The 26,539-nt window shown below is 44.4% G+C and overlaps 1 protein-coding gene across 1 annotated transcript in view; it reads left to right on the plus strand.

Moving 5' to 3' along the window:
• LOC144772004 (uncharacterized) overlaps window positions 1–26,539 on the plus strand; it is an 87,679-nt gene that overhangs the window by 21,882 nt on the left and 39,258 nt on the right. The window contains exon 2 of the mRNA XM_078656223.1: window positions 4,307–4,452. Coding sequence (XP_078512349.1) covers window positions 4,307–4,452 — 146 coding nt within the window. The remainder of the gene's footprint in view (window positions 1–4,306; window positions 4,453–26,539) is intronic.

The following is a 26,539-nucleotide window of genomic DNA, read 5'->3' on the forward strand; positions in this document are numbered from 1 at the left end:
AAGAACACTTCAGTTGGAGAGCGGACCCCATGGCAACAGCAGTGGATGCTTTCCAACAGGTGTGGAAAGGGAGGAAGGGCTATGGCTTTTCTCCTTTTGTGACGATTCAGAGGGAATTGTTGAAATTGTGACAGGAGAAGAGCCATATAGTTCTGGTGACGCCATTTTGGGTGTCTCAGGTTTGGTTTCCATCGGTAATGGAACTAGCATGTGCAGATCCCTTGTTGATGCCTGCCAGAATGGGTCTCCTAAGAAATACAGAGGAGGAAGAGCATTCTTTGGTTTCAAGCGGGGTTTTGAACCTTCTTGCTTGGAGAAAGTCAGGAGATCTTTTAGAGTCAAAGGACTTTTGGAATGGGCTGCAGAATTACTGGAGGAGACATGGGCTCCTGGAACCAGCAATAGATACAAAGGAATTTGGAGAATTTGGTCTAGTTGGTGCATGGTAAGGAGTCTGAATCCAGTGGAGGCTCCTGTAGTGGATGCGGTTAACTTTTTCATGGAGAAATTTCATGAAGGCCCGGAATACTGTACACTCAATTGTTAAAGATCTGCGATATCAGCAGGGCATTCCCAGGTAGATGGCAGGTCCGTCGGAAGGAATGTAATGGTGTTTAGGGTTCTAAAGAGTATGAGGATAAGGAGACCGCCTAAGGCTCATTATAGTGTGTTATGGGATTTAAATTCTATGTTATCCCTGTTTTTGCAATGGCCTACAAATAGATACTTGGACTTTAAAAGACTATCTGAGAAATTAGCATGTTTGTTATGTCTATTTTTATGTAAAAGGGTATCGGATGTAAAGGCGTTGGAGATAAGTAAGAAAATAGTGGGACCAGATGGAGTATATTTTGAAATTTGTAAAAGGACGAAGACAAAGTCCACATCTGTTTTTTATCCTATCGTTCTGGGTAGAAGAAGTTATGTGTAGTGAATTGTATACAGGAGTATGAGAAGGGTATTGGAGAATAGGAGGGATGGAGATAGTCAGCTTCTGATTTCATATGTAAACCCTTTCGTGCTGTAAGCACTGCTCCAATTTCTAGATGGGTCAAGAATGTGATGAGAGTGTGTGGGGTTGACGTGGAAAGATTCAAGTCTCATTCTCTGCGTGGTGCAATGGTGAGTAAGATGTATTTATCAGTTGTCGCTTAGAAGAAATATTAATAACAGCAGATTGGGCGAATGCAGGGTCTTTTGCAATACTCATAAACAAAAAGGAATCCACTAGGTGGAGTATGGTTGTTACCACAATGGTGGGGAGCAACCAGTGTTGTTTAAATACCCCTCACACACCAACAGGCCCCTTGGTGTCATGCTTCATCATCGGGGTCTTCGCAAACCTCTGCGGGATGCGGCGTGCTACGACTCACGGTTACGTAGGAGCACTATCTGTGAACTATGTGTAGGTGTGTGTGGGTAAATAATGTGAGTGGTGAGGTGAAAGTGAAAAAAATTAAAAGATACCTGGCACGTAAGTACTGAAAAAAAATTTAATTAGTCTCCGGCTGGTATCGTTAAAAGAGTGCTAAAGTGGCTGTTATCTACTGATTAGGGTAAAACAGCCATGTTAGTGCGTCGACATGTTTCGGAGTTAAAAAACTCCTTCTTCAGGACGAGGATGTGCACTACTTATCCCCACCTTACTCACATGTATGTAGATATAAAAGTGTGCTCTACAAAAATAAGATTAGGTGAAAATGTACCTATCTGTGTTAAATGTTATAAGGTCCGTTGCGCCCAATTGGCGGTTAAAAGACACCTGTAAATAGAAAGGGTCTGGTAAACCATAGTGTAATACATTTATTAAACTAGTGCTGTGTAAATACACAGAAGGGTAACAAGGAACAAAAATGAAGGTCCCGGAACCCTAAAAAGAAAAGAAAAAACGAACAACACAAAGACTGGGACACACATTCATAGTCTCTGGTAAGGCCCTTAGAGGAGAAGATATGACACTGATATATTGCTTACTTATAGTAAAGGGTCATATGGCCTCATGAGCCACAACGTTGTGAGGGGGTCCGTTCTACCCGGTATGTCAACCTGTGAGGTGTTCAAGGAAATGAGTCAAAGCATTATAAGTCCTCGATCATAATAAAGGTTTTCACGCCATTCATTATTCCCATACATTCAAACACACTCACGGTTACTTGTAGGGCTGTCTGGCTTCCTACCCCTCCACGCGACTCCGACGAGTGGTTTGTATGGTCAGAGGTGAGCCTTTTTATAGTCTTCCTTACTCCCTAATTAGGAAGTAAGGACTTATAATGCTTTGACTCATTTCCTTGAACACCTCACAGGTTGCCATACCGGGTAGAACGGACCCCCTCACAACGTTGTGGCTCATGAGGCCATATGACCCTTTACTATAAGTAAGCAATATATCAGTGTCATATCTTCTCCTCTAAGGGCCTTACCAGAGACTATGAATGTGTGTCCCAGTCTTTGTGTTGTTCGTTTTTTCGTTTTTTCTTTTCTTTTTAGGGTTCCGGGACCTTCACCCTTCTGTGTATTTACACAGCACTAGTTTAATAAATGTATTACACTATGGTTTACCAGACCCTTTCTATTTACAGGTGTCTTTTAACCGCCAATTGGGCGCAACGGACCTTATAACATTTAACACAGATAGGTACATTTTCACCTAATCTTATTTTTGTAGAGCACACTTTTATATCTACATACATGTGAGTAAGGTGGGGATAAGTAGTGCACATCCTCGTCCTGAAGAAGGAGTTTTTTAACTCCGAAACATGTCGACGCACTAACATGGCTGTTTTACCCTAATCAGTAGATAACAGCCACTTTAGCACTCTTTTAACGATACCAGCCGGAGACTAATTAATTTTTTTTTCAGTACTTACGTGCCAGGTATCTTTTAATTTTTTTCACTTTCACCTCACCACTCACATTATTTACCCACACACACCTACACATAGTTCACAGATAGTGCTCCTACGTAACCGTGAGTCGTAGCACGCCGCATCCCGCAGAGGTTTGCGAAGACCCCGATGATGAAGCATGACACCAAGGGGCCTGTTGGTGTGTGAGGGGTATTTAAACAACACTGGTTGCTCCCCACCATTGTGGTAACAACCATACTCCACCTAGTGGATTCCTTTTTGTTTATGAGTATTGCCAGGGGAGACAGAATCCACTATTCCCTCTCCCTCCCCCTTTTGTTAATTATTATTAGGGTCTTTTGCAAGACATTATTTTAGACCCATGAGGCATGTTTCAAATGTTGTGTTAAGAGGCTTTGAACATGCATTGTGGTAACCTCTGGTCTTGTAATTAAATTGTGATTCTCCAAGTTTAGTGTAATGAGAATCAAGATTTCATTAAAGACACGGAGGCTAACATTATCACACCATCCACAGCCCAATTTGGGTAGGAGTGGGGAGATTAGTTTGTGCTTTAGTTACATATGATGATATTTTGTTTTAATGATGGTTGTTATTTGAATATTAAAAAATAGAAAAAGTTTTGATGAGCATAAAGGATCAGATTGATGTTCATTGGTTTTGTTTCTATGCAGAACGAAGGAAGGCGTTTTGTTTTGAGGATGTTTAGTAAAAGAGTATTCAAAAGAAGATCCAGTTCACTGCATTAAAAGAGGAAGAATGTTTGGTGGAAGAAATATTTATTGGAATATTTATGGACTTGTGGGTTCCAGTTCTAGTGTTTTGGTGTATTGTGAAGTCTTTAAAGGTGCTGCAGGAGTGGCAATAAAATATGTTATGCATAATGTTAGCCTCTGTTTCTTTAATGAAATCTTGATTCTCATTACTCTAAGCTTGGAGAATCACCATTTTCCACACATTTTCACCCTGGGCCTTACATTCGTTACACGCCAACCCAGTACTCCCAGGTTCGCATGGGATCTTGCTTCACCACACACCCCCAGCGCCACGAATGTAGGTGCTACATGCACCCCTTCACGAAGTCAGCTTTGCACATAATTAACACTTTTATTCGTTTCCTGATTAAACGAGGATGCCTATTATGCAGTGATAGACAGATTATAATGTTACATTAGCGCAGCACAAATTGTAATTGCTACATAAGTAAGGATTGGATCACCCTTTGCCCAGATCAATCAAACAGACAGAATCCCTTCCAATATGATCTGATGGCACCCTGCCCAGGCCAAGCCCAGAGGACGTAGTTACTTGCAATACTTATTAGCTGCCTTGCATGGTGACAAGTAGTTTACAGCCTGTCTTACTTGGGAAGTAATTTCCAGTTTGGGTTCCTTCATTTTTGGACATTAATCTTTCTTCTATGTTGATCCTTATTTCAGTGCACAATAAACCTGACGCTTTGGAGGAAGCGCTCGTAGACCTCATCCCATATGATACCTGCAACAGTGCCACCTGGTACAATGGCGCCCTTAGGAGTCATCAGCTGTGTGCTGGCAATGAAAAAGGTCACATTCCTATCTGCCAAGTAAGGTGTCTTCACTAACCTGATTAATTCATTATTTTAAAGCTTCGGGGTCCTTTGTTAAAATGAGTCGGATGTCATTGTAAGCCCTACAGGAATGAGCATAGCCAGCCATTGAATAAAACGAGGACTGCTGACAACAGAGGGTAGATAGGAGAGTAATGGAATTTTGGCTTGGCTCACAGGGGTATATTTTGCTTGCTTGCCGGTGATGCTAATTTTAATGTGTTTTCTCACTTATTGGAGGTCTAATCAGAGATCAAAATGTTGCATGCATCCAGTTTTTTCAAGGCAAACACTGATGTGACGGTTCCTGGAAAAAAATCTGAACATAATAATTTTTATTTTATTTTTTCTGATATTGTATGTGTGCGACGCTGCTCACTTGAATCAGCTCAATAAACACATTGACTTGATATCTCCTAAATAATTGGTTGCATGTCAAACTATCGATAATAATACAATGTATTTTTCTTTATTCATAAATTACTATAAAAGATATAAAACATGCTAAAAACACAGTAAAAAAAAAACAAGACTCATAATACAGAATATATAATAAGGAAGTCAAACTATCAGCAAAAATCATTTTAAAATAGAAAATGGATAAGAAATGAGTCAACCTGTTTACAAGTACCAGATAATGCTTCAATTACTTTCTGGTAATTGCATTGCTCTGAGTGCTCTACCCTCGCTTCTATTCATTACATACATGAGGCATTCCTGCCTCACCAGACACCCATACCACATGATTCACTGAATACAAATCCTTCTCCCCTCCATCCACATCTAATATCATGTAACCAGACACCACACCAATTAATGTTTGGCCTGGACTACCAGTGAGGGAGGGATGTAATGAATAGAAGCAAGGGAAGAAGACTCGGAGTAATGCAATTACCGGTAAGTAATTGAAGCATTACCTCATCGTCTCTCCTTTGCTTCCCTTCATTACATACATGAGATGTACAAAGCCAAACAGGACAACAAAATTGGTAATGCACAAAAACATGTTTATTAAATAATACAGACAAAAAGTAAAGGACCGCCATTCAGCCACCATAGCGGATAATACTTTAGGCCCAAAGACCTCAGACCGGTCCACTTCCTGCACAGTCCGGTAATGAGAGGCAAAAGTCAAAGGGGAAGCCAGGGTGGCCGCCTGGCAGATCTCAGAAATGGAAACCCCCTGGTCCTCAGCACAAGGGGTAGCCATAGACCTTGTGGACCGACCCTGAACCCCCCCCCCCCAAGGGAGAAACCTGACCAGAATCCTTGTAGGCCAGAGAAATCAGAGTCCGAACCCACCGATTCAAGGAAGAAGTGGAAGTACGCAACCCCTTATTCACTGAGCCAAAATTCACAAACAGGAAAGCGGAAAGCCGAAGGGAAGCCTCCCTATCCAAATTAATCAGGAGAGCCCTACTGACATCCAAACAATGCAGCCTTATTTCCTCCTCAGAAGGAGACTCAAAAAAGGAGAGCAAAATCAACTCCTGGTCCAGATGGAATTGGGAATCAACCTTAGGATGAAAGTAAAGGGCAGGCCTCAAAATGATTCTGTCTTCAAATACCCTACAATAAGGATGCTTAAAAGACAAAGTGCCCAGTTCACACAAAAGTCGAGCAGAGGAGATCGAGCCAATAAAAAGAAAGTCTTAAGGGACAATAAACGCAAATCCACAGAGTCCAGGGGCTTAAGTGGAGGAGCCATCAATGCCCCAAAACCAAAGAAAGATCCCACGAAGGGAAGTGCTTCAGAGGGGAAGGAAGAACATTACACAACCCCTTGAAAAGACACCCCATCAAACCGCTGGATCAGACAGATTGTTCCAAGAACTCCAAAAAGCCTTAATGGCAGTTGACTGAATTTTAAGGGAGGCAACCTTCAACCCCAAAGAAGCCCCCTCCTGCAGAAACAGCATCACATCAAACAAGATAGAAGTAGTAGGGTCCAAACCCTTACCCTGATCCACCTACTGAAAGGACGGCAGTGACGCAAGGAAGACTTATTGGTAGAGGAGCACCTAGCAGCCTGCAGAGTCGAGGCCAAACTAGCCGGATCTCTTATGCAATAGACCTAGCTATTCAACCTCCAGGCCACCAAGCACATCCTGGACAGAACATCCTGCTGGAAGACAGGGAACACCAAGGAAGAGGGAGTCAGGGGCAACAACCAATCCACCTCCCTCCTCCTCGCCACAAGAAGAGGAAACTAAGAGACCTGGGGCCAAGCCGGGACAACAAGAATTACCGGCGCTCCCAACCTCCGGACCCTGAAAAGGAACCTGAGAAGCAGCGGAAAGGGAGAAAAAGCGTAAAGAAGCCCCTGTGGCGACTGACAGGAAAGAGCGTCCACAGCCCAAGCTCGCCCCTCCAGGTTCTGAGAGCCAATCAGAGGCACCTTGGCATTGAGAAGACTCTTAAAAAGGTCTATCACCGGGACACCCACTGCTCTATAAGCTCCACAAACAGCTCCTGACGGAGGCAAAACTTCACTGACTACGGAATGGCCCTGCTGAGAGCATCCAGCAGAGTATCGGAGACCCCTTGACTATGGATCGCAGACACTGCCAACTGATGAGATTCCACCCAACTAAACAATCTCTCTGCCACCAGAGCCAGAGAAGGAGACCTGCCCCCACCTGATCACATAAGCCACCATCCTCAGGTTGTCTCTCCTGACCAGAATCACTGCACCTTTCAGAAACGAGAGCAGGCCCTCAGAACTAAGCGGACTGTCTCCAATTCCCTCCAATTCTAAGGCCTCCTGCTCTGAGACTGGAACCAAGAGCCCTTGACCTGGCACACCCCCATCCAGGCCTCCGACCTAACAGACTGGCATCCATCGTGACAATGAAGGAGGCAGGAGGGAAGAGAGACACCCCAGTCAAAACATGATCCCTGCCAGCCACCAACCCTGGTCCACCCAGATCTGAGGGAAGACAGGAATCAGAAAAGAAGGGAGAAGACAATGGGGAGACCAATGCTCGAGGATGTGAGCCATCAGTTTGTGCGAACGAAAGTGAGCCCAGGGAACCAGACACACGGCTGCAGACAGATCCCCCTGAACCAGGAGCCAACGAGCCACCACCTAGATGGGCCAGGACAAAACTGTCAGGTCCCAGATTCTTCGCAGAGGCAGAATCGATGCTAGCTCCCAGCGCCCCCTCCCCAGTGACGTTGCTTAAATAAGCAACGGCACCAGAGACGGGGAAAGGGGAATTGGACAGAAAAAGAGAGACACTCCAACGACAGCTGGCACCCACTTGTCCTGCTATGTTCGATTGGATCTTGGGACTGCACTGGGGTTCCTAATGCACAGAGGAAAGGAAGAATACATGCAACAACTCCTTGCTACTATTTCAGAATAACAATTCTAATACCAATCTATCCTACCAGCTGTCTTCAGAGTCTTGCTTCTCTCTGTATGTGATTGTGAGTAGTTACCATGAAGAGATTGGTTTTCCTGGAAGAGAGAGTATCATATTAAATAACTCTTATTTATGGAACATTCCTTATGCTACACTCTGAGAAACTTACGCTACCTTCTTCATTGGTGAGTTCTCTTGTAAGGAGTTATCACTTTTAATATTCTGTAGATACAGTCTTAGTACTCTTGATGATGCGCGCAAAAAGGAACCAGGAAGGGAAAAGAGGAAGGAAAGATAAGGAAAGCGCAAAGGGAAATTTCGGGTGCAAAGAGTACTTCGAAGCTCACACATGAGATGAATAGAAATGTCTTACTTCAGCTTCAGATGCTTCAATGTTCGTTGTTGACGTTTCCAACTACCTCACCTCAACCACTGGACTGAAGGGAGATGAGTAGCTGCGCTTCTCCTTCACAGAACCAGAATTTCCTCGACCTTTTCGTAGGGAAACTGTTCAACAAGAATTTCCTTCAGGATAAACTTTGACTGAAGAATGCGACTTCCAACTGCCTAGAAAATACCTGGAACGTTCTACTCACAACTGTTAAGTCGGTAGACTCGAACGAGTAGTTCTTTGGAATTAAGGTGTCCTTGCACTCGCTCATTAGTGCTTGATAATTCTTTGGGAACGGTGTCTTAAACTACACCCTTGAAACTCTTACTGGAATTTTACCTCAGAACGTGAGCGCACTTGGATAAACGGCCACTCACGACAAAATCTATTTTGAAGTGCGCAGAGAACTGCGCGCCCGCTCCTTAACTTCACAGAAGACTAGAGACACCCACTTCTTCAATTGCGGCAATAGCGGCGGCCATCTTGGAATTTCCGTCTAACAGAGATTGAACCAGAGATTAACCATGCGTGGCTTAACAATCACTCTGGATCTCTTCAGGACCGGTAAGGGCAGTGTTCCTTGCAAGGCACTAACAGTGTGACTCCTGACAGTACCCCCTCTCAAAGACCGAGTTATCGGTGTTGGCTTGGATGGGAATTGTGAATGAAAACGTTTAACCAACTGAGGGGCATGCACATTGTCCGCTAATTCCCAAGATCGTTCCTCAGGACCATATCCCTTCCAGTCAATCAGATAAAACAATCTGTTGGAACGAATCTTGGAGTCCAAAATTCCTTTAACCTCATACTCTGCATGTCCTTGAAGGAGGAGGTGTGGAGGAGGTTTTACGAATCTAACATGAGGGGAGGTTTTCTTCAATAGGGAGACATGAAAGACTGGGTGAATACTCATGTTAGGAGGAAGCCTTAATCTCACCGTAACAGGACCCAGGACCTTATCAATTACATATGGGCCTACAAAACGAGGCTGGAACTTCCTATTCCCTTTGAGACGCAAATGCTTTGTTGACAACCACACCGTATCTCCTGCCTGATAAGCTGGGGCTGGTTTTCGATGTCTATCTGCTCCCTGCTTGTACTTTTCTTTGGCCTTAATCAAGTTTTCTTCTGCAGACTTGTGAAGATGGGACATGTCCTTCAACAACTCCCCTACAGCTGGCACCCCCAGATCATCTTGAACTAGAAAAGGATTCGGATGCCTACCATAATTGAGATAGAAAGGGGAGTAACCGGTAGAGGCACTTTTGGCGTTATTACATGCAAATTCAGCCATCCACAACTGATCAGCCCACTCTCCTCCCTGATCCATAAGAAACATCCTCAAATATTGTTCTAATTCCTGATTTTGGCGCTCAGTTTGACCATCCGTCTCCGGATGGTAGCTAGTAGAATACCTAGCCTCCACTCCTAACCCATGGAGAAATGCCTTCCAAAAATGGGAAATAAACTGAGCCCCCGTCTCCGATATGACAATCTTGGGAACTCCATGTAACCTCACAATATATTCTCCAAACAGTCGGGCCAAATCTTTTGCAGAGGGAAGTCCAGACAGAGGGATAAAATGACACATCTTAGAGAAAGTGTCCACAAAGACTAGAATGGTGTTAAATCCTTTACTATTAGGCAACTCTACAAGATCCATGGTTACTGTATGCCAGGGACAGGTAGGAGTTGGCAAGGGTTGCAACATACCCTGTGGGGCTTGTCGTGTAGACTTACTTCGGGCACATAAATCACAAGACAAGACGTACTGTTTGACAGAGGAAGACAACCCAGGCCACCAAAAATAACGCTGAACTAAATCCAAGGTTTTCATAACTCCCTTATGACCAGCTAATGGTTGATCATGGCACATCTTAAGAGCCTTCTCCTGTAAAGACAAAGTCAGAAGATACAAAGCTTCTTGATGGTATGGTAATTGCTGATGGCATTTGCGTCCAGAGTCTTGAGCTACCCAAGCCTGAATTTCTTCTGTAGTCAAACTTTTCCTGACTTCCTCTTGGATACTATCCAAAGTGATGGTACAGATAACTTGAGTCTCCGGGATAATGGGTTGAATCTCCACAGCATGCTGCGTCTCCACTGTATCAATGCGTGACAACGCATCTGCCTTTCCATTATTGCTGCCAGGTCGATAAGTAATAACAAAATCAAAATCAGAAAAATAAAGAGACCAACGTAACTGCCGAGGAGTCAAGGTCTTTGCTGTTTTCAAAAATTGCAAGTTCTTATGATCAGTGAACACTGTGACTTTATGACGAGCCCCCAAAAGATAATGTCTCCAATCTTCAAAGGCATCTTTGACTGCCAAGAGTTCTTTTTCAGCAATTGTATAATTGATTTCAGCAGAATTCAATTTCCGTGAACGGAAGGCAACGGGATGCAATTGCCCTGTCTCTGGATGTCTCTGTGACAGAACCCCTCCAATGGCTTGGTCTGAAGCGTCTGCCTCTACAAAGAAAGGTTCAGCAGGATCCGCATGACGTAAGAGAGGTGCAGACGTGAAACTCTTTTTCAAGATAGAGAAGGCATTCTCAGCCTCAGAAGACCACTGAGATTTCACTCCTTTCTTGAGTAACCTTGTAATGGGCACAATCAACTGTGAAAAACCAGATATAAAGCGGCGGTAAAAGTTGGCGAATCCCAGAAACCTCTGAATTTCTTTCACATCCTTTGGCGATGGCCAACTCTCAACTGCTCGTACCTTTCCAGGATCCATCATTACTCCTTGTGGAGACAACACAAAGCCCAGAAATTCCACTCGATTGGTGCTGAATACACATTTCTCTAATTTCACAAATAAATGATAAGTCTGCAAACGCCCCAACACTGTCTTCACATGTTCCGGATGCTCTTGAGGATTCTTAGAAAAGATCAAAATGTCATCTAAATAGATGACAGCAATCTTGTCAATCAAGTCTCCCATGATGTCGTTGATAAAATGCTGGAACACGGCAGGTGCATTACAAAGCCCAAAAGGCATCACGCAGTATTCAAACAGACCGAACTTAGTTCGAAAGGCTGTCTTCCACTCGTGGCCCTCCTTCATCCTGACCAGATGATATGCTCCACGCAAATCCAACTTGGTGAAAATTTGTGCATCTTTAATTTGATCAAGTAAAACCGAGATCAGAGGTAAGGGATATCGGTTCTTGATTGTGGCTCTGTTCAAGGCTCGGTAATCTATGCAGGTTCTTAAAGTTCCTTCTTCTTTCTTGGGAATGAAAAACAACGGGCATGACACTGGGGACTGGGAAGGTCGAATGCATCCATTTGCCAAAAAACGGTCTAAATATTCCTTCAAATATTGATTCTCTTTTTCTGTAAGCGCGTAAATCCTACTGCAGGGAAGGACCGCCCCAGGTTCCAAGTCGTTAGCACAGTCATACGGGCGATGGGGAGGCAATATCTCCGCTTCTTGTTCGCTAAAAACTTCCTTGAACTCTTGGTAATCCTCTGGAATTTCCATTGCTGATATCACACTGATAGATTGCCCTCCATGCGAAAGCAATTGGGACTGGGTCGGAACGGAACTTGGCAGATCCTTACAATAACAGTGTTCCTGGCAAAAAACAGATTGCATTTTAACAGTTCGGTTCTCCCAATCAATAGTTGGATTGTGCAAAGTGAACCACGGCAAGCCTAAAATCAGTTGAAACTGTGGCGCATCAATTAAATTAAATTGTACCTGTTCATGATGACCATCAGCCTGAAAAAGCTCCACTGGTTCGGTGTGACTAGTGATGGGGCCTGAGGACAGATTGGTCCCATCCACTGCTCTCACTGATTCACTCTTATCCTTCCTGATAGCTTGTATGCCCATTCGTCTTGCGTACTTAATATCGCAAAAATTGCCCGTGGCTCCCGAGTCCAACATAACCGCCACTCCGAAGATTTCTCTATCTCGAACTTTCAAGGTCAACTGCAAGATGAGATGAGCTATCAAGGTTTGCAAAGTGTTTAGGATTGAATGACTTTCTGGGATCGTCTTTTCCTCTTTCGCCATCAGAGCGACCCCCTCTACTGATGGTTCATGGCGTTTCCCTTCATCTGAATCTTGGGTCTTTTTGGACATTCTTTAACAAAATGCCCCGGCATTCCACAGTACAAGCACAATCTTTTGACTCTTCTCTGCTCTTTATCTTCTTTACTCAATGGACCACGAACTGCTCCAATCTGCATAGGTTCCACGTCGGAGTGTGTACTAACACTCTTGGTTACTTCAGTCTTGATTCTATCAAAGCGGGGGAAGCTTACCCGAAAATCTTTTTTCTTTTCGCCTTTCCTCTCCACACTCCGAAAATCCAATCCCAGTACCAAATCCACCAACGCAGAGAGGTCCGTGGGTCGATTGGGAATCTGTGCTAAAGAATCCTTTAACTCATCACGAAGTCCTCGATAAAACAAGGCTGCCCTCTTCTCCTCAGGCCATTGAGTCTCAACAATCAGTTTGTTAAATTGAGCCAAATAAGTAATTAAATCTCCAGACCCCTGTCGCAGCTCTAGCAATTCATTATCAGTGGCCTGAGGTATCCTCCTTCTATCAAAAATACTGAGAAACTCTGCCTTGAAATTATCAAAATCATGTAAGAAGGGGTCATCTCGTGTAACCAAAGGCATTGCCCAATTGGCAGCATCCCCTCCCAAGTATGACAAAACAAACGCCACTCTAGACTGAGCATCGGGAAACAGGGTAGGACGACACATAAAATGTAGGGAACATTGGGTTAAAAATAACTGGGCCTTTTGAGGGTCTCCATGAAAACGCTCTGGGGCTGCTAAGGGAATTAAAGGAGACACAGAATGAATAACTTGTGCTACTGTTCTAGGATCTGACTCTGATGTCGCCTTACTAGTACTTGGGGAAGGACCCACAGGATCACTCATAGCCAACCCATCTACCTTCCGGGATAACAACATGGTTTCCTGACGAGAAACTAACAACTCCTGTTTCAAAGTCTTATTTTCTTCCCTAACGGCCCCATAATCTCTCTGAATCCCTACTAACATTTCTCCTAGAGATTTTAAATTAAATTCTTCGACCATTCTGCCTGGGCGATTGAACCACTTGGGCACTTCAAACTGTCAGGTCCCAGATTCTTCGCAGAGGCAGAATCGATGCTAGCTCCCAGCGCCCCCTCCCCAGTGACGTCGCTTAAATAAGCAACGGCACCAGAGACGGGGAAAGGGGAATTGGACAGAAAAAGAGAGACACTCCAACGGCAGCTGGCACCCACTTGTCCTGCTATGTTCGATTGGGTCTTGGGACTGCACTGGGGTTCCTAATGCACAGAGGAAAGGAAGAATACATGCAACAACTCCTTGCTACTATTTCAGAATAACAATTCTAATACCAATCTATCTTACCAGCTGTCTTCAGAGTCTTGCTTCTCTCTGTATGTGATTGTGAGTAGTTACCATGAAGAGATTGGTTTTCCTGGAAGAGAGAGTATCATATTAAGTAACTCTTATTTATGGAACATTCCTTATACTACACTCTGAGGAATTTACGCTACCTTCTTCATTGGTGAGTTCTCTTGTAAGGAGTTATCACTTTTAATATTCTGTAGATACAGTCTTAGTACTCTTGATGATGCGCGCAAAAAGGAACCAGGAAGGGAAAAGAGGAAGGAAAGATAAGGAAAGCGCAAAGGGAAATTTCGGGTGCAAAGAGTACTTCGAAGCTCACACATGAGATGAATAGAAATGTCTTACTTCAGCTTCAGATGCTTCAATGTTCGTTGTTGACGTTTCCAACTACCTCACCTCAACCACTGGACTGAAGGGAGATGAGTAGCTGCGCTTCTCCTTCACAGAACCAGAATTTCCTCGACCTTTTCGTAGGGAAACTGTTCAACAAGAATTTCCTTCAGGATAAACTTTGACTGAAGAATGCGACTTCCAACTGCCTAGAAAATACCTGGAACGTTCTACTCACAACTGTTAAGTCGGTAGACTCGAACGAGTAGTTCTTTGGAATTAAGGTGTCCTTGCACTCGCTCATTACTGCTTGATAATTCTTTGGGAACGGTGTCTTGCACTACACCCTTGAAACTCTTACTGGAATTTTACCTCAGAACGTGAGCGCACTTGGATAAACGGCCACTCACGACAAAATCTATTTTGAAGTGCGCAGAGAACTGCGCGCCCGCTCCTTAACTACACAGAAGACTAGAGCCACCCACTTCTTCAATTGCGGCAATAGCGGCGGCCATCTTGGAATTTCCGTCTAACAGAGATTGAACCAGAGATTAACCATGCGTGGCTTAACAATCACTCTGGATCTCTTCAGGACCGGTAAGGGCAGTGTTCCTTGCAAGGCACTAACAGTGTGACTCCTGACAAAAACACCTAAAATGTGGGACCGGATCTTCGCCATCCGCACCTCGGGTGATGTGACTACTCCAAAATCGGTACGAAACCATGCCTCATTAAAGAGACGGTCCTGGGCCAGAACAAAGCAGGATTTTCTGGTTTGATAAGATAACTGTGCTACTGCAAAATGTCCAGTACCACCTGTGTGTCTGCGAGCCAACAGGCTTGAGGGAGCATGAACCAACCAATCGTCGAGGTAAGGATGAAGATAGATCCCTGATGGTGGACCACTGCCACCAACGGAGCCAGCAGTTTCATGTAAACCAAATGGCAATACATCGAATTGAAAGTGGCAGTCCCCTATCGCAAACCTCAGAAACCTCTGATGATCTAGAGCCATGGGAACATAGAGATAAGAGTGGATTTCATAAAGTCCCGGACACTGACCAAAGGAGTTATGTACTGCAAGGTCACCATCTTGAAATGAATGGTCCTGACCCACCCATTCACTCTCTATAGGTCCAGCAAAACCTGCTTGAAATGACTGGATGCCTTCAGAACCAGAAAAAGAATCAAATAGCAACCCAGTCCCTGTTCCTACACAGGACTCTGAATAATTGCCCTCTTCTCTAGAAAAGGCAGACCCCCTTCCAGAAGAGCCCACCTCTTCCCTTGGGATAGGAGTACGAATAGTGCCCCAGCCGGGAGGCAAAGTGACAAAGATGATACGATAGCCGTTCCTGACAATGTGAAAAGCCCATCGATCTCTCACATCCCGACTCAAGGTGTCCAGAAAAAACAAAAGCCTTACACCCACATGAATCAACGCATCCCTGCAATAGTTGTCAGGACTTCCTCTTGAAGGAATCAAGCTGATCCTTGGCGCCCACCAAGGCCAACAACTTTTTCGGCGGTAACTTCCTCCTATGCTCTGAAAAAGGCTTGGAGGGCGTCTGGGAGGAATTAAATGAAGGAGGCAGATCCCAAAAGTGATGAGAAGAAGAAAACACCTTCCCTTTGTAAGGTAGAGCATGCTTACGATCCTTGAAAGCCTTGTTAATAATGCTGTCAAATTGATTCACAAACAGGAATTTACCCTCAAGCGGGATCTTCAGGAGAGAGAAGACTTCTCAGAAAAGTCCACCTTCCAATCACACAGCCACAAATTCCACTGAGCTAACACCATGGAACCAGTCGCCATGGCAGAGGACTTCAAGACATTCGAAGACATGTCTGCCAGCAACTTGGCCTGCTGCTCCATTTGAACCAGCAAATCAGAACAATCAGTCTCCTCCAGAATTGCCTTTACCAACTTCTCAAAGTCTGAAACAAGAGACTGAGCTGCATATGCTGAATAAATACCAGCCTTTAAAGTCAGATTCTCCATGGAGAGAGCCTTCTTAAGCGGCCCCTCAATTTTCTTGTCTGTAGCATCAGAAGGAGAACAATTCTCAGGATTAATCGCTTTATGACAAATCAGAGTGACCAAAATGGCGTCCACTTTAACTGAGTGTGGTAGAGAGTCTTCCCACTCCTCCAGTGAAAACAGCTTTTGTAAACATTGTGGAACCGAAGAGCATTCCAGGTCACGCCATTCACCAGTTATCAAGTCCTTGCTTTGGCCATGAAATGGCACAGCAAAAACTGGAGGCTTAACATACTCTGGGAGTATGCCTTCTGCTGCCTCATAGGATGAGAAAGACGCAAACCCCACATTCTCCCGGATATGCTGCAGAATGTCCTGAGTCTCCTTTCTACGCACAAACGTCCCAGTAGAGGTGGAAGGGAGGTCAGTCTCCGAAACTGAGTAGTCCCCAGAGGGGGAGTCCACTGGACCCCCAGCCGAACGTGAGCCCCTGCACCTGGGCTTAGAACTGTCATTCAGAGCTTTTGACACAGTAGTTTCAATCTTCGCCTGATCCTCAGAGGCAGAGAGCAAAGCAGAAGGATCCGCAGGGCCCCTGGACCTTCTCCGGCAAGCAGTAATCGGCTGATCCTCCCCAGTGGAGGACAAAACATGCTTGCGCTTGGATGCACTCTTCCCCACCATCATAACAATAAAGTACACAGAGCAGGGAGCCCCCTTCAAATAGGCAAAAAAGAAATCAAGGGACCAATCAGTATTAGAGGCACAAATGAAATACGTCACAGTCCCAATAAGGAAGGAGGTAAAAAAAAATAAAAAAATCCTGCAGGCACACAAGCGAATGAAATAAGGACAAAAAACGGCCCTCACTGTAATTAGCGAGGAACTGACAGCAAAGGAGCCACACCATCCCCTATTGCCGCAGCCTCCCTGCTGGCCACTGACCCGGAAGCACAGCCGCAGCCTACGTGAGCTTGTAACTCCGTCAACCAAGCAGGCGTGCCGGCAAGGAGCAGACTGCGACTCCCAGGCACGTCGCCGCAAGGCCATCATGCCGATCGGGCCAGCACTGCCGTGTCCGACCAGCATACCAAAATTGTCCAAAATCCCACAAAGAAATATATATAACGTCCACAGCACCGCACACGGGTGACGCATGGTACACCTGTCGTACTATAAGGTAAGACAGTGAAAAAACAGGAGGATGGAGGATGGAGGGGGAGGGGTATTTGTATTCGGTGATTGAGAATCAAGTGGTATGGTTGTCTGGTGAGGATGGAATGCCTCATGTATATAATGAATAGAAATGAGGGAGGGATGATGAGGTAATCCTTAAAAAAAAAACATTCTTTAGGAACACCAGAAGCATTATGGTTAGCCACCTCAAATTTTTACCACACTGCTCAAAATGACACCCATATATTTCACATATGTGAACATTCCCCATCATGGAAAAGAAGAGCAAGGCCGGTCTCACATGATTAAATTTAGCCTCCTTCAGAACTGGAATCAAATACTTTTTCCATGGCAAAGTGTAATAACTGCAAAACATAATGACATGCACCAACAACTGCCCTGAGAAACCATCACACCCTTAGGGGCCTAAACGACCACCTGCCACTCATCCAGGAAAGGCCCGTGCAGGTAAGAGTGGTGGGTCGGGGTGGGCGGGAGTTGGCAGACAACTATGGGGGTAAAGAAAAGAAAAGAAAAAGAAAACCACTTACCTTGCGCTCGCCGTTGGGGATGCGGTGAGCGCAAGGTAAGTGTTTTTCTTTTTTTAAATTTTATTTGCCCTCGTCGTCTGTCGACTCCCTTGCCCCACCCCTCTCACCTGCATGGGCCTCTCCTGCACCCATCCTTTAGGAAAACTAACCAGTGGGAGAAACGCATTCATCCTAAATCTGGATAAAAGATGTCGGTGATAAATGTTGTTCACCCATGTTCGGTAAGGCTCCCGAGAGCTAGCTCTCTGGATCAGGCAATATGCCCAAACCAACAGTTTTCGAGACTCTATATCCTCACAGTTAGCCGATAGCTGCATTCGAAAATTTTGTTCAACCCCCTTGTAGTCCTCTCAAGTGATCTCTTCTGGGTGCGTAAAAGGGTTGGGACGACCCAAGGCTAAGAATGCAGACTTTATATAATTCAACCATGGGATAACCTTATGGTTGTCTATCCCAACAAAATGTTGCATGTATCCAGTTTATTCAAGGCACATACTGATGTGAAGTTTCCCCCTAAAAAATTTGAGCATAATAATTCAGATTTTTATTTTGATCAAACTATCTATAACAAAAACATTGTCAGACAACACATACAAATATAAATCCATTGGGTGTAGATTTACTGTTATTAACTCCAGGGGGGTAATATTTTTGTAAAAAATATTTAGGCCACAATATGACAATATTCAGGCCATGATGAGATCTGACACTATACCAAATAGGTATCTCCTTGTACTGAGTTATGCCCTGCTGTTTTTCTCCATAGTGCAGGCACATTTAAAGCAGCCAATCGCCAATGTCAGCACCCATGCATCACGTACAAAGGTATCTCCAAGGATTGTTGTTTGTGCAGGAAGGTATCTCGTCCGGCACACAAACAATCCTCAGAAGCATATTACTCTTTCTTCAGCACACATGAAAAGAGGAAATAACAAGGAGAAAATAAGATATTTCTTATCACTATGCCAGCCTCGGCTAGACTCACCATTTTGGCGCAAGCCCAGGTTTACTGCCTTTAGTAAATCTGGTTTTGCATCAGAATACATGGGTGTATGCATGCGAACACCCATGCTCCAACCATGTAATGCCTAATAGACTCAGTGTAACACAACTCCGCTCACAGCGCTGCGTTGCTTTATTATTATTATTTATTTATACAAAGCCACTCAAGGTTCACAATTCAGCCCTTGCATGGGTTTGTATATTTGGGCTAGCAGTTTGCGTAATGACTTTGCCAAAAAGGTGGTGCAACTACAAAATAAACGTAGTAAATCTGGGCTAAAGTTGTTTGCTGTTGATGTTTTATCTCAACACTGCAACAATTTCACTTAAAAAATTTAATAATTCAAAAGTGACATTACTGAAGATAATAATTGCTTCCTTGAAGTTGTTTTTTGAAAAGGTTATAAAAGTGAAAATAAAAGAGTGACAAAAAAAGGATCACTTTGCAGCTCTGAACACAATGCCCAGAAGAGGACCCACTAAGGAAAGATATGGAAAGAAAAAGAGGTGGCACCAGGGATATCACCCATAATGAAAAGCAAACAAAATAATTAAAGAAACAACAAGTATAACATAAGAAAAAGAAGCATAGTAAACCATTTAATCAAACACCGATACATCAGAAAATAGTGATAGAAAAACTAAATGAAAAAACAAACAAAAAAAAGACAGACAGTACAGGGAATATCAGAAAATAACATTGGGAAAGCAAACATATTCAAAGTAATGGGAAAAAGAATTAACTGAGAAGTAACACCATTTTAAAACAAAACAAGAAATAGCAGAGCCACTTGATCTTACGTTAATGAGCTACCACATGCAAATAAACGCATGCTCAGATGCACACTGGTGATATGTGCTGCGTCTCTGTTTAACTTTTACTTAAGTTCAAAATGAGTAAGTTTATTGAGGATAAGAAAATAGTAATACAAAGATATTATAGCAAATAAAAACAAAATAACATGCAATAACGTAATCTAAAATTGAAAAAGAAAGAAAATGAATATGTAAGTCGGTTTAACAAAGCATACCAAGGAGAATAACAATGATATACAGCTTGTCGGTAAACATAAGAGAGTTACATTCTATCTTAAAATCGTAGTATGAAATTAAATAAAACCTTTTAATGTAATATAAATACAAGGGGAGTCATGGGTGATTAGACACTTCTTGCTGCAAAGGGTCCAGAGACAGAGAGCGTTGGGCGCTAACATCAATTTACAATGGAACAGGTAGCCATAAATCTGAACGTTTCGATACCATATGTATGGGATATACAAACGTTGTGTCCAGTCTATGGTTATAAATTAAATTAAATTAGCAGGCAGCACACCACCACGCCTGATAAGACAGTTTGGTGCAATCTTTCCAGTTTTTGGTTATCTGTTGAAAGGCAACTGCTAGCAACAAGTCTTATTATCATAACATTATATTTGCAATTCGCCCAAATAGGAGATAAACTTCCTAAGAAGACATGTGAAGTGGAAAAGGGGCATTTGGAATCAAAGATCAAGTTCATTTGAGACCATACACTTTTCCAAATGCTATGAACAGGTGCACATGTAAAAAGTAAGCGATATAGAGCCGCATGTGGCAAGGAGCAGGTCCAGCAAACATCTGAGAGGTCAGCATGTCTTGTATTTAGAATGAGTGGGGAAAGTAGTAGTCTGTTATATATAAAAAAAGAGTGTCTGTATACTGTTCGCTGCTCTAGAAGACTTCCTGATTTTAATCCAAATCTTGGTCCATATTTCTACGGACCAGCAGACTTCCAAATCATTTTCCCAAGAGAGTTCTACTTTTCTCTTGGGGTAAGTGAACTGTGTAAATGGTTATATATGACAGAGGCCCTAGGATTAGTAATTAGAAGAGCATGTAGTTTATTAGCAGAGGGGACCACAGAGTTCATGGGAGGACACAAAGTTGTGTAATGTATGCAGGCGTTCCAAATGGCTTGTGTTAAGAGGGTATATTTAGATTGGAAAGATGCAGGCAGAACAAAAGTATTGCTAGCCTGCGAGAAAGACATAATCTCATTTTGAACATATAATCGGTATATCCAAATTAAACCTCGTTGCCGCCAGGATTTCCAATATACAGGTTTAATGCATATTAATATGTGCTGCTCTTCTTTCCTGGCACGCATTTGTTTCATCCTGCCTACCTGCTTCTGTTACTGGCGCTGGTCGCTCCCATTGTAGAACGCTGTTCCTGGCCATGAGAGTCCCCCCGCCGCCGCTTTCTGCCATCTGCGGCCGCCGAGTGGGGACTCCACTTCCCAGGACCCATCGGCCGACGCCGCCTGACGACGTCATACCTGAGACCGGAGGACTTTAAATCACCGTGCAGCCCCGACTTTAAATCACCGTGCAGCCCCGGGGGAGCGGGTGCTGCTCTTCTGTCCTGGCACTCATTTGTTTCATCCTGCCTACCTGCTTCTGTTACTGGCGCTGGTCACTCCTATTGTAGAACGCTGTTCCTGGCCTTGAGGGTCCCCCCGCCTCCGCTTCCTGCCATCTGCGGCCGCCGAGCGGGGGACTCTACTTCCCAGGACCCATCGGCCAACGCAGCCTGACGACGTCATACCTGCGCCCGGAGGACTTTAAATCACCGTGCAGCCTCAGGGGAGCGGGTGCTGCTCTTCTGTCCTGGCACACATTTGTTTCATCCTGCCTACCTGCTTCTGTTACTGGCGCTGGTCGCTCCCATTGTAGAACGCTGTTCCTGGTCTTGAGAGTCCCCCCGCCGCCGCTTCCTGCCATCTGCGGCCGCTGAGCGGGGGACTCCACTTCCCAGGACCCATCAGCCGACGCCGCCTGACGACGTCATACCTGCGCCCGGAGGACTTTAAATCACTGTGCATCCCGGGGGAGCGGGTGCTGCTCTTCTGTCCTGGCACACATTTGTTTCATCCTGCCTACCTGCTTCTGTTACTGGCGCTGGTTGCTCCCATTGTAGAACACTGTTCCTGGCCTTGAGAGTCCCCCCGCCGCCGCTTCCTGCCATCTGCGGCCGCCGAGCGGGGGACTCCACTTCCCAGGACCCATCGGCCGACGACGCCTGACGACGTCATACCTGCGCCCGGAGGACTTTAAATCACCGTGCAGCCCCGGGGGAGCGTGTGCTACTCTTCTGTCCTGGCACACATTTGTTTCATCCTGCCCTACCTGCTTCTGTTACTGGCGCTGGTCGCTCCCATTGTAGAAATCTTTTCCTGGACTTGAGAGTCCCCCCGCCGCCACTTCCTGCCATCTGCGGCCGCCGAGCGGGGGACTCCACTTCCCAGGACCCATCGGCCGACGCCGCCTGACGACGTCATACCTGCGCCCGGAGGACTTTAAATCACCGTGCAGCCCCCGCGTCGTGGTACCGCGCGCCGGGCTAAGCCCGGGCAAAGGGCGGGCCATCCACGGCCATCAGAGGCCAGAGGAGGTCGGGTTGGTTGGGGCAGGTCCCTGACCCGTTGGACTCGAGGTACATCTTGGACTTATATTGATTTTACCAGCTGTTTCTGCATGTCGTCTCCTGGTATTTCCAGATATCTGTGTAGAACTAAGGACCCGTTTATTATACATCCACATAGATAAAATTGGATTAAGTTGCATTATATACAGGGGTGAGGTGGGCACGCTCGGGATAGTCCCAGGACCGTACCTATTTTTGTTATTTGTTCCCTATTAGGTTCCTTCTACCGATTTTATCGTTGCACTAACCTTGCACCCTGAAATAGTGTATACTATTGTACCACCTTTTTAATTATAGCTGCTAACTCTCTAGGTAAGCATGGGTAAGAGAAAACAAACAAGTCCTAAAACCTCTAAGACTAGTGAGGTCCCTTCCCACTCACAACAGTCCCTACTAAACTATCTAAGAGGGGCGGTGGGGATACTAGATAAAAAGATTGCCTCAGTAGAGGAATCATTAGAGAGCACAACATCTAGATTGAGCCATAATTCCTCCGCCTCCTCGTGTAGGGCTGTAAAAGCCCAAGGAACTCCCCCTGTTCAACATGTAAATGGCTGCATTCAAACAAGTTCTGATGAGATAATTACCCTTGTTAATGATTCCCCTTCCCAACCTCCCTCAAAAAGACCCAAGAACCCGGTTGAAGCAGAAGCCATCCCTAAAGAGTTAGGGAATAACACATCTCGATCCCGTGCACAAAATCATCCCCCCCAAAGAAATTGTCTAATCCAACAATGTCAGGAAAGAAATACCAAGGTTACAGGAAGCATCAAGCAGCCAAAAAGAACTCAACTTCCAGTAGTTACGACTCGCAAATGGATTTACAGAAATTGGGTTCCCTTGTCGAGCGACTAGACCTCTTTGTAAGAGCTAGGTTCGATCAATTGACAGCCAGATTGGTGAAAATTGAGGAATTTATCACTGCAAAGTTAACAAATTCACTAGAGCCATTGGACAAACCACAGACTAACCCCATAAACACAAACCTAAGGGTCGTACAGAGCCAGCTCCCACCCCCCAAGAAGAACTCTTTTACTCAAACCGTTCATCCTAGCGCTAAGTGCAATTTCCTTGTAGGAACAAATGACAGACTACCCCTAACAACCAGGCCATCTAATGTGATAGTATCACAAGGTAAAGCAAATTCAATCAGCCCACTAGCTCTCTACGATGGTATGCTTAACCCACCCCCTACAAGCATTACTAGACAACAGCAATACCCATTACACCAAACTAATCATCAGAGACAATACAATGTAGATTATCGGCATCTAGATTTGCCCCCAGAAGCGACCCCGTACGTCCTGGTTATGGCTAATGTGCCTCATTTAAGTGGCACAGAAAAGGAATCCCCTGACGCCTTAAAAAATAAATCCCTGCACTGGCTAAGTACTCGGGTAGGCCTAAGTAGATGCCTGTTTGATGAATTTAAGATGATTCAGAGGGTGAAGTGGGTAGGTACTAAGGAAAAGGAGCTTAGAGGGGACTGCATAGTAATAACTTTTGCCTCCCCTCTCTTGGTAAAAGAGATACTGGAAACAGGTGCTAATCATATTTTAGACCTGTTAGGGATTAACATTTTACCATTAGGCTACTTCTAACCCCCTCTAAGGAACAACCTGAAGCCTGCTACATGGAGAAATCCGTATGGCCAATCTATCTGGCCCCAAGTTGTTGCTACTCAGAACAGATTCAGTCCACTTTCGGGCTTAGACGATAACGAATGACTGGTATCACCAGTCTGCCACCCAGGAAGTGTGTCTGACTTACTTCCCGTTGATAGTACCACCCAAGATGAAATCATATGTAAGCCCATAATTAACAACAACATATCTGGGGCTCCTAAACTCACAATGTCGGATACTGTTTTAGTTCCTGTAGACTTGCCTCCTAGTAAAGCGGATTACTCCGCGTTTTCCCAGTGTGGATCTCCGGGAACTACTGTAGGCGTACCACTCAAAAACTCAAACTTGGGAGACCCAATATACAGCAACATATACCTTAATATGATATTTTGGAACGTGGTGGGGTTGCGCTCAAAGATAGATTCACCTTCCTGGTTAACTGTTATAAGGCAATACAACATCATATGTCTTCAAGAAACCTGGTTGACCTCTCCTATTCACCTGCAAGGCTACAAGACATTTAACTCATTTGCCCAACCCTCTGCTTCAGGCAGAGCAAAAGGTGGGTTGTTAATATACATTTCAAATGAATTTCCAAGCGCAGGCATAGAAGAGCTATTGCAGGCTCCTAATTTCCAAATCCTTAAAATACTACCTAATAAAACGTCAGTCTACTATATAATTAATTTTTATAACAACCTAACGCACCAAGATGTACTCTCTGTATTGGATATAATGCACCTTTTCCTTATGGAAGAATGGAACAAAGAATACGGGTACACCTTTTAATGTGGTCTGGGGAGGGGATTTTAATATAACTTTATGTAAGGAAAGTGACACTAAGAAATGCGGAATAATGGACGAGAGTGGGATTAATCTAACTCACTTTCCACACACCAGCATAGGGAAGCGCTTAACTGGGATTCTTTTTATTTTGGAGCTAGGATTTGCAAATGAGCTTGTAGCCCCTCCAGTTGGATTTTCTCCCACTTTTAATGGTAGGGGCCTGTCCAGCCTAATTGACTTCGTACTAGTCTCCCAAAACATGAAAGAACAAATGCGTAGTTTCAGAACAGGAAACAATGCTAGCAGTGATCACTTCCCTAACACTACGAGTATAATAGTACCTTATTCGCGTAAAAAACATAATCTGCCCACGCTATTATCTCAACACGCACTGAGGGTAGATAAATTGAATGGGTACTCAATAAAATGGGAAAAAATTTACCCTGCTGAAACTACAGCCAGAGTGCTGAGACGTACACTGCCGCAAGTGGAAGTATGCCTCAACTTGGACTCTCAACCAGACCAGATACTAATCAGTTTCCTGGATATTACTAACACAATTAAGGATGAACTGTTATGCAAAATGAAAAGTAACAAGAACCCTAAAAAGGGCTGGTTTAATACCGACACCAGGCGAGCTTACTCTCTTTAAAAAAAAGCTCTACGCAGGACTGTCAGGGACAAGGAGGAAATTATTAAATTAAGAAGGGATTATAATCAGGCCCTAAAAAAGTGTAAACTAGACATTAAAAAAGGGCTATGGAATAAATTGCATCAGAGCTGTGCACTGAAGGATACCACTACCTTCTGGCGTACTGTAAAAGCCACTCTTTTAACAGACCCAAACTCAACGCCCCGAATAGAAGTGGCAGTGGACGAAACTGCTTGGATCAGCCACTTTTCTAAGATCTTCGGGCACACAGAGTGTACTAAACATCAGTCCACTGACCCAGCAGGGAGGGGTGATTCTTGTGACTGCTTAACTCCCAAGCCAAACTAATGCTTTGACCACGAGGAAGTAATTACCGCTTTGATGGCTTCTAAATGCGGAAAAGCTCCAGGACCTATGGTCCCCAATCCTTACCAGGGTTTTCGAAGCTGTAACCAAAATAGGCTCAATTAAATCATGGACAACCTCAATTTTGCTCCCCATATTTAAAAAAGGTGATCGCAGTAATCCAGCCTGTTACAGACCTATTTCCCTCCTTGACGCAGCTGGTAAAGTGGCGGGGCGTCTAGTCCTCCAAAGACTACAAGACTGGGCATCCAATAACCACATAATATCAGACTTACAGTATGGATTCCGCGAAGGGTTGGGGACGGTGGAACAGGCACTCAATCTCTCACTAATAATGGGTAAATATGTAGGGGCAAAGAAAGGTAAATTGCATTTGGCCTATGTCGATTTGTCCACAGCGTTTGACTGCGTCTCGCATGGCAAGCTGTGGAAAATTCTCTTGAACATGGGTGTAGATCCCCCTCTTGTCTACTTTATGCAAGAATTATACTCAGACGCCACGGCAAAAGTAAGATATGGCCTAGATGGGGAGTTCACCAAATCATTTTCTGTGGTAAAGGGAGTCAGACAGGGATGTGTTCTGGCTCCCTTTCTTTTTAACTCTACACAAATGGTTTGGAAGCGGCCATGTTAGAAGGGAGCCAAGATCTGCCCTTGATAGTCCACCGTCCAATCCCTGCGTTACTCTACGCGTATGACGCAGTCATCATGGCCAGGACTCCCCTCCAGCTACAATTTCTTCTTAATAGATACTGCCACTTCATGGCGAGCGTAGACCCTAACGTTAATATTAAAAAAACATATGTAATGCATGTAGGGAAAAGAGCAAAGCACTCTAACAGTATTTAGGTTAATAACATTAAGTTGGAATGCACAAACTCTTATCCCTACCTGGGCATTCTGATTGATAATAAGTCTAGCGGGCAGCAAGCCATACAGGCAAGGAAACTGTCATTCCTTAGAGCTACTACGGCGTTGGTATCGTTTGCACAGAACTTGG

Source organism: Lissotriton helveticus, chromosome 1_1, assembly GCF_964261635.1.
Source record: "Lissotriton helveticus chromosome 1_1, aLisHel1.1, whole genome shotgun sequence".
In the NCBI taxonomy this organism is placed as follows: Eukaryota; Metazoa; Chordata; class Amphibia; order Caudata; family Salamandridae; genus Lissotriton; species Lissotriton helveticus.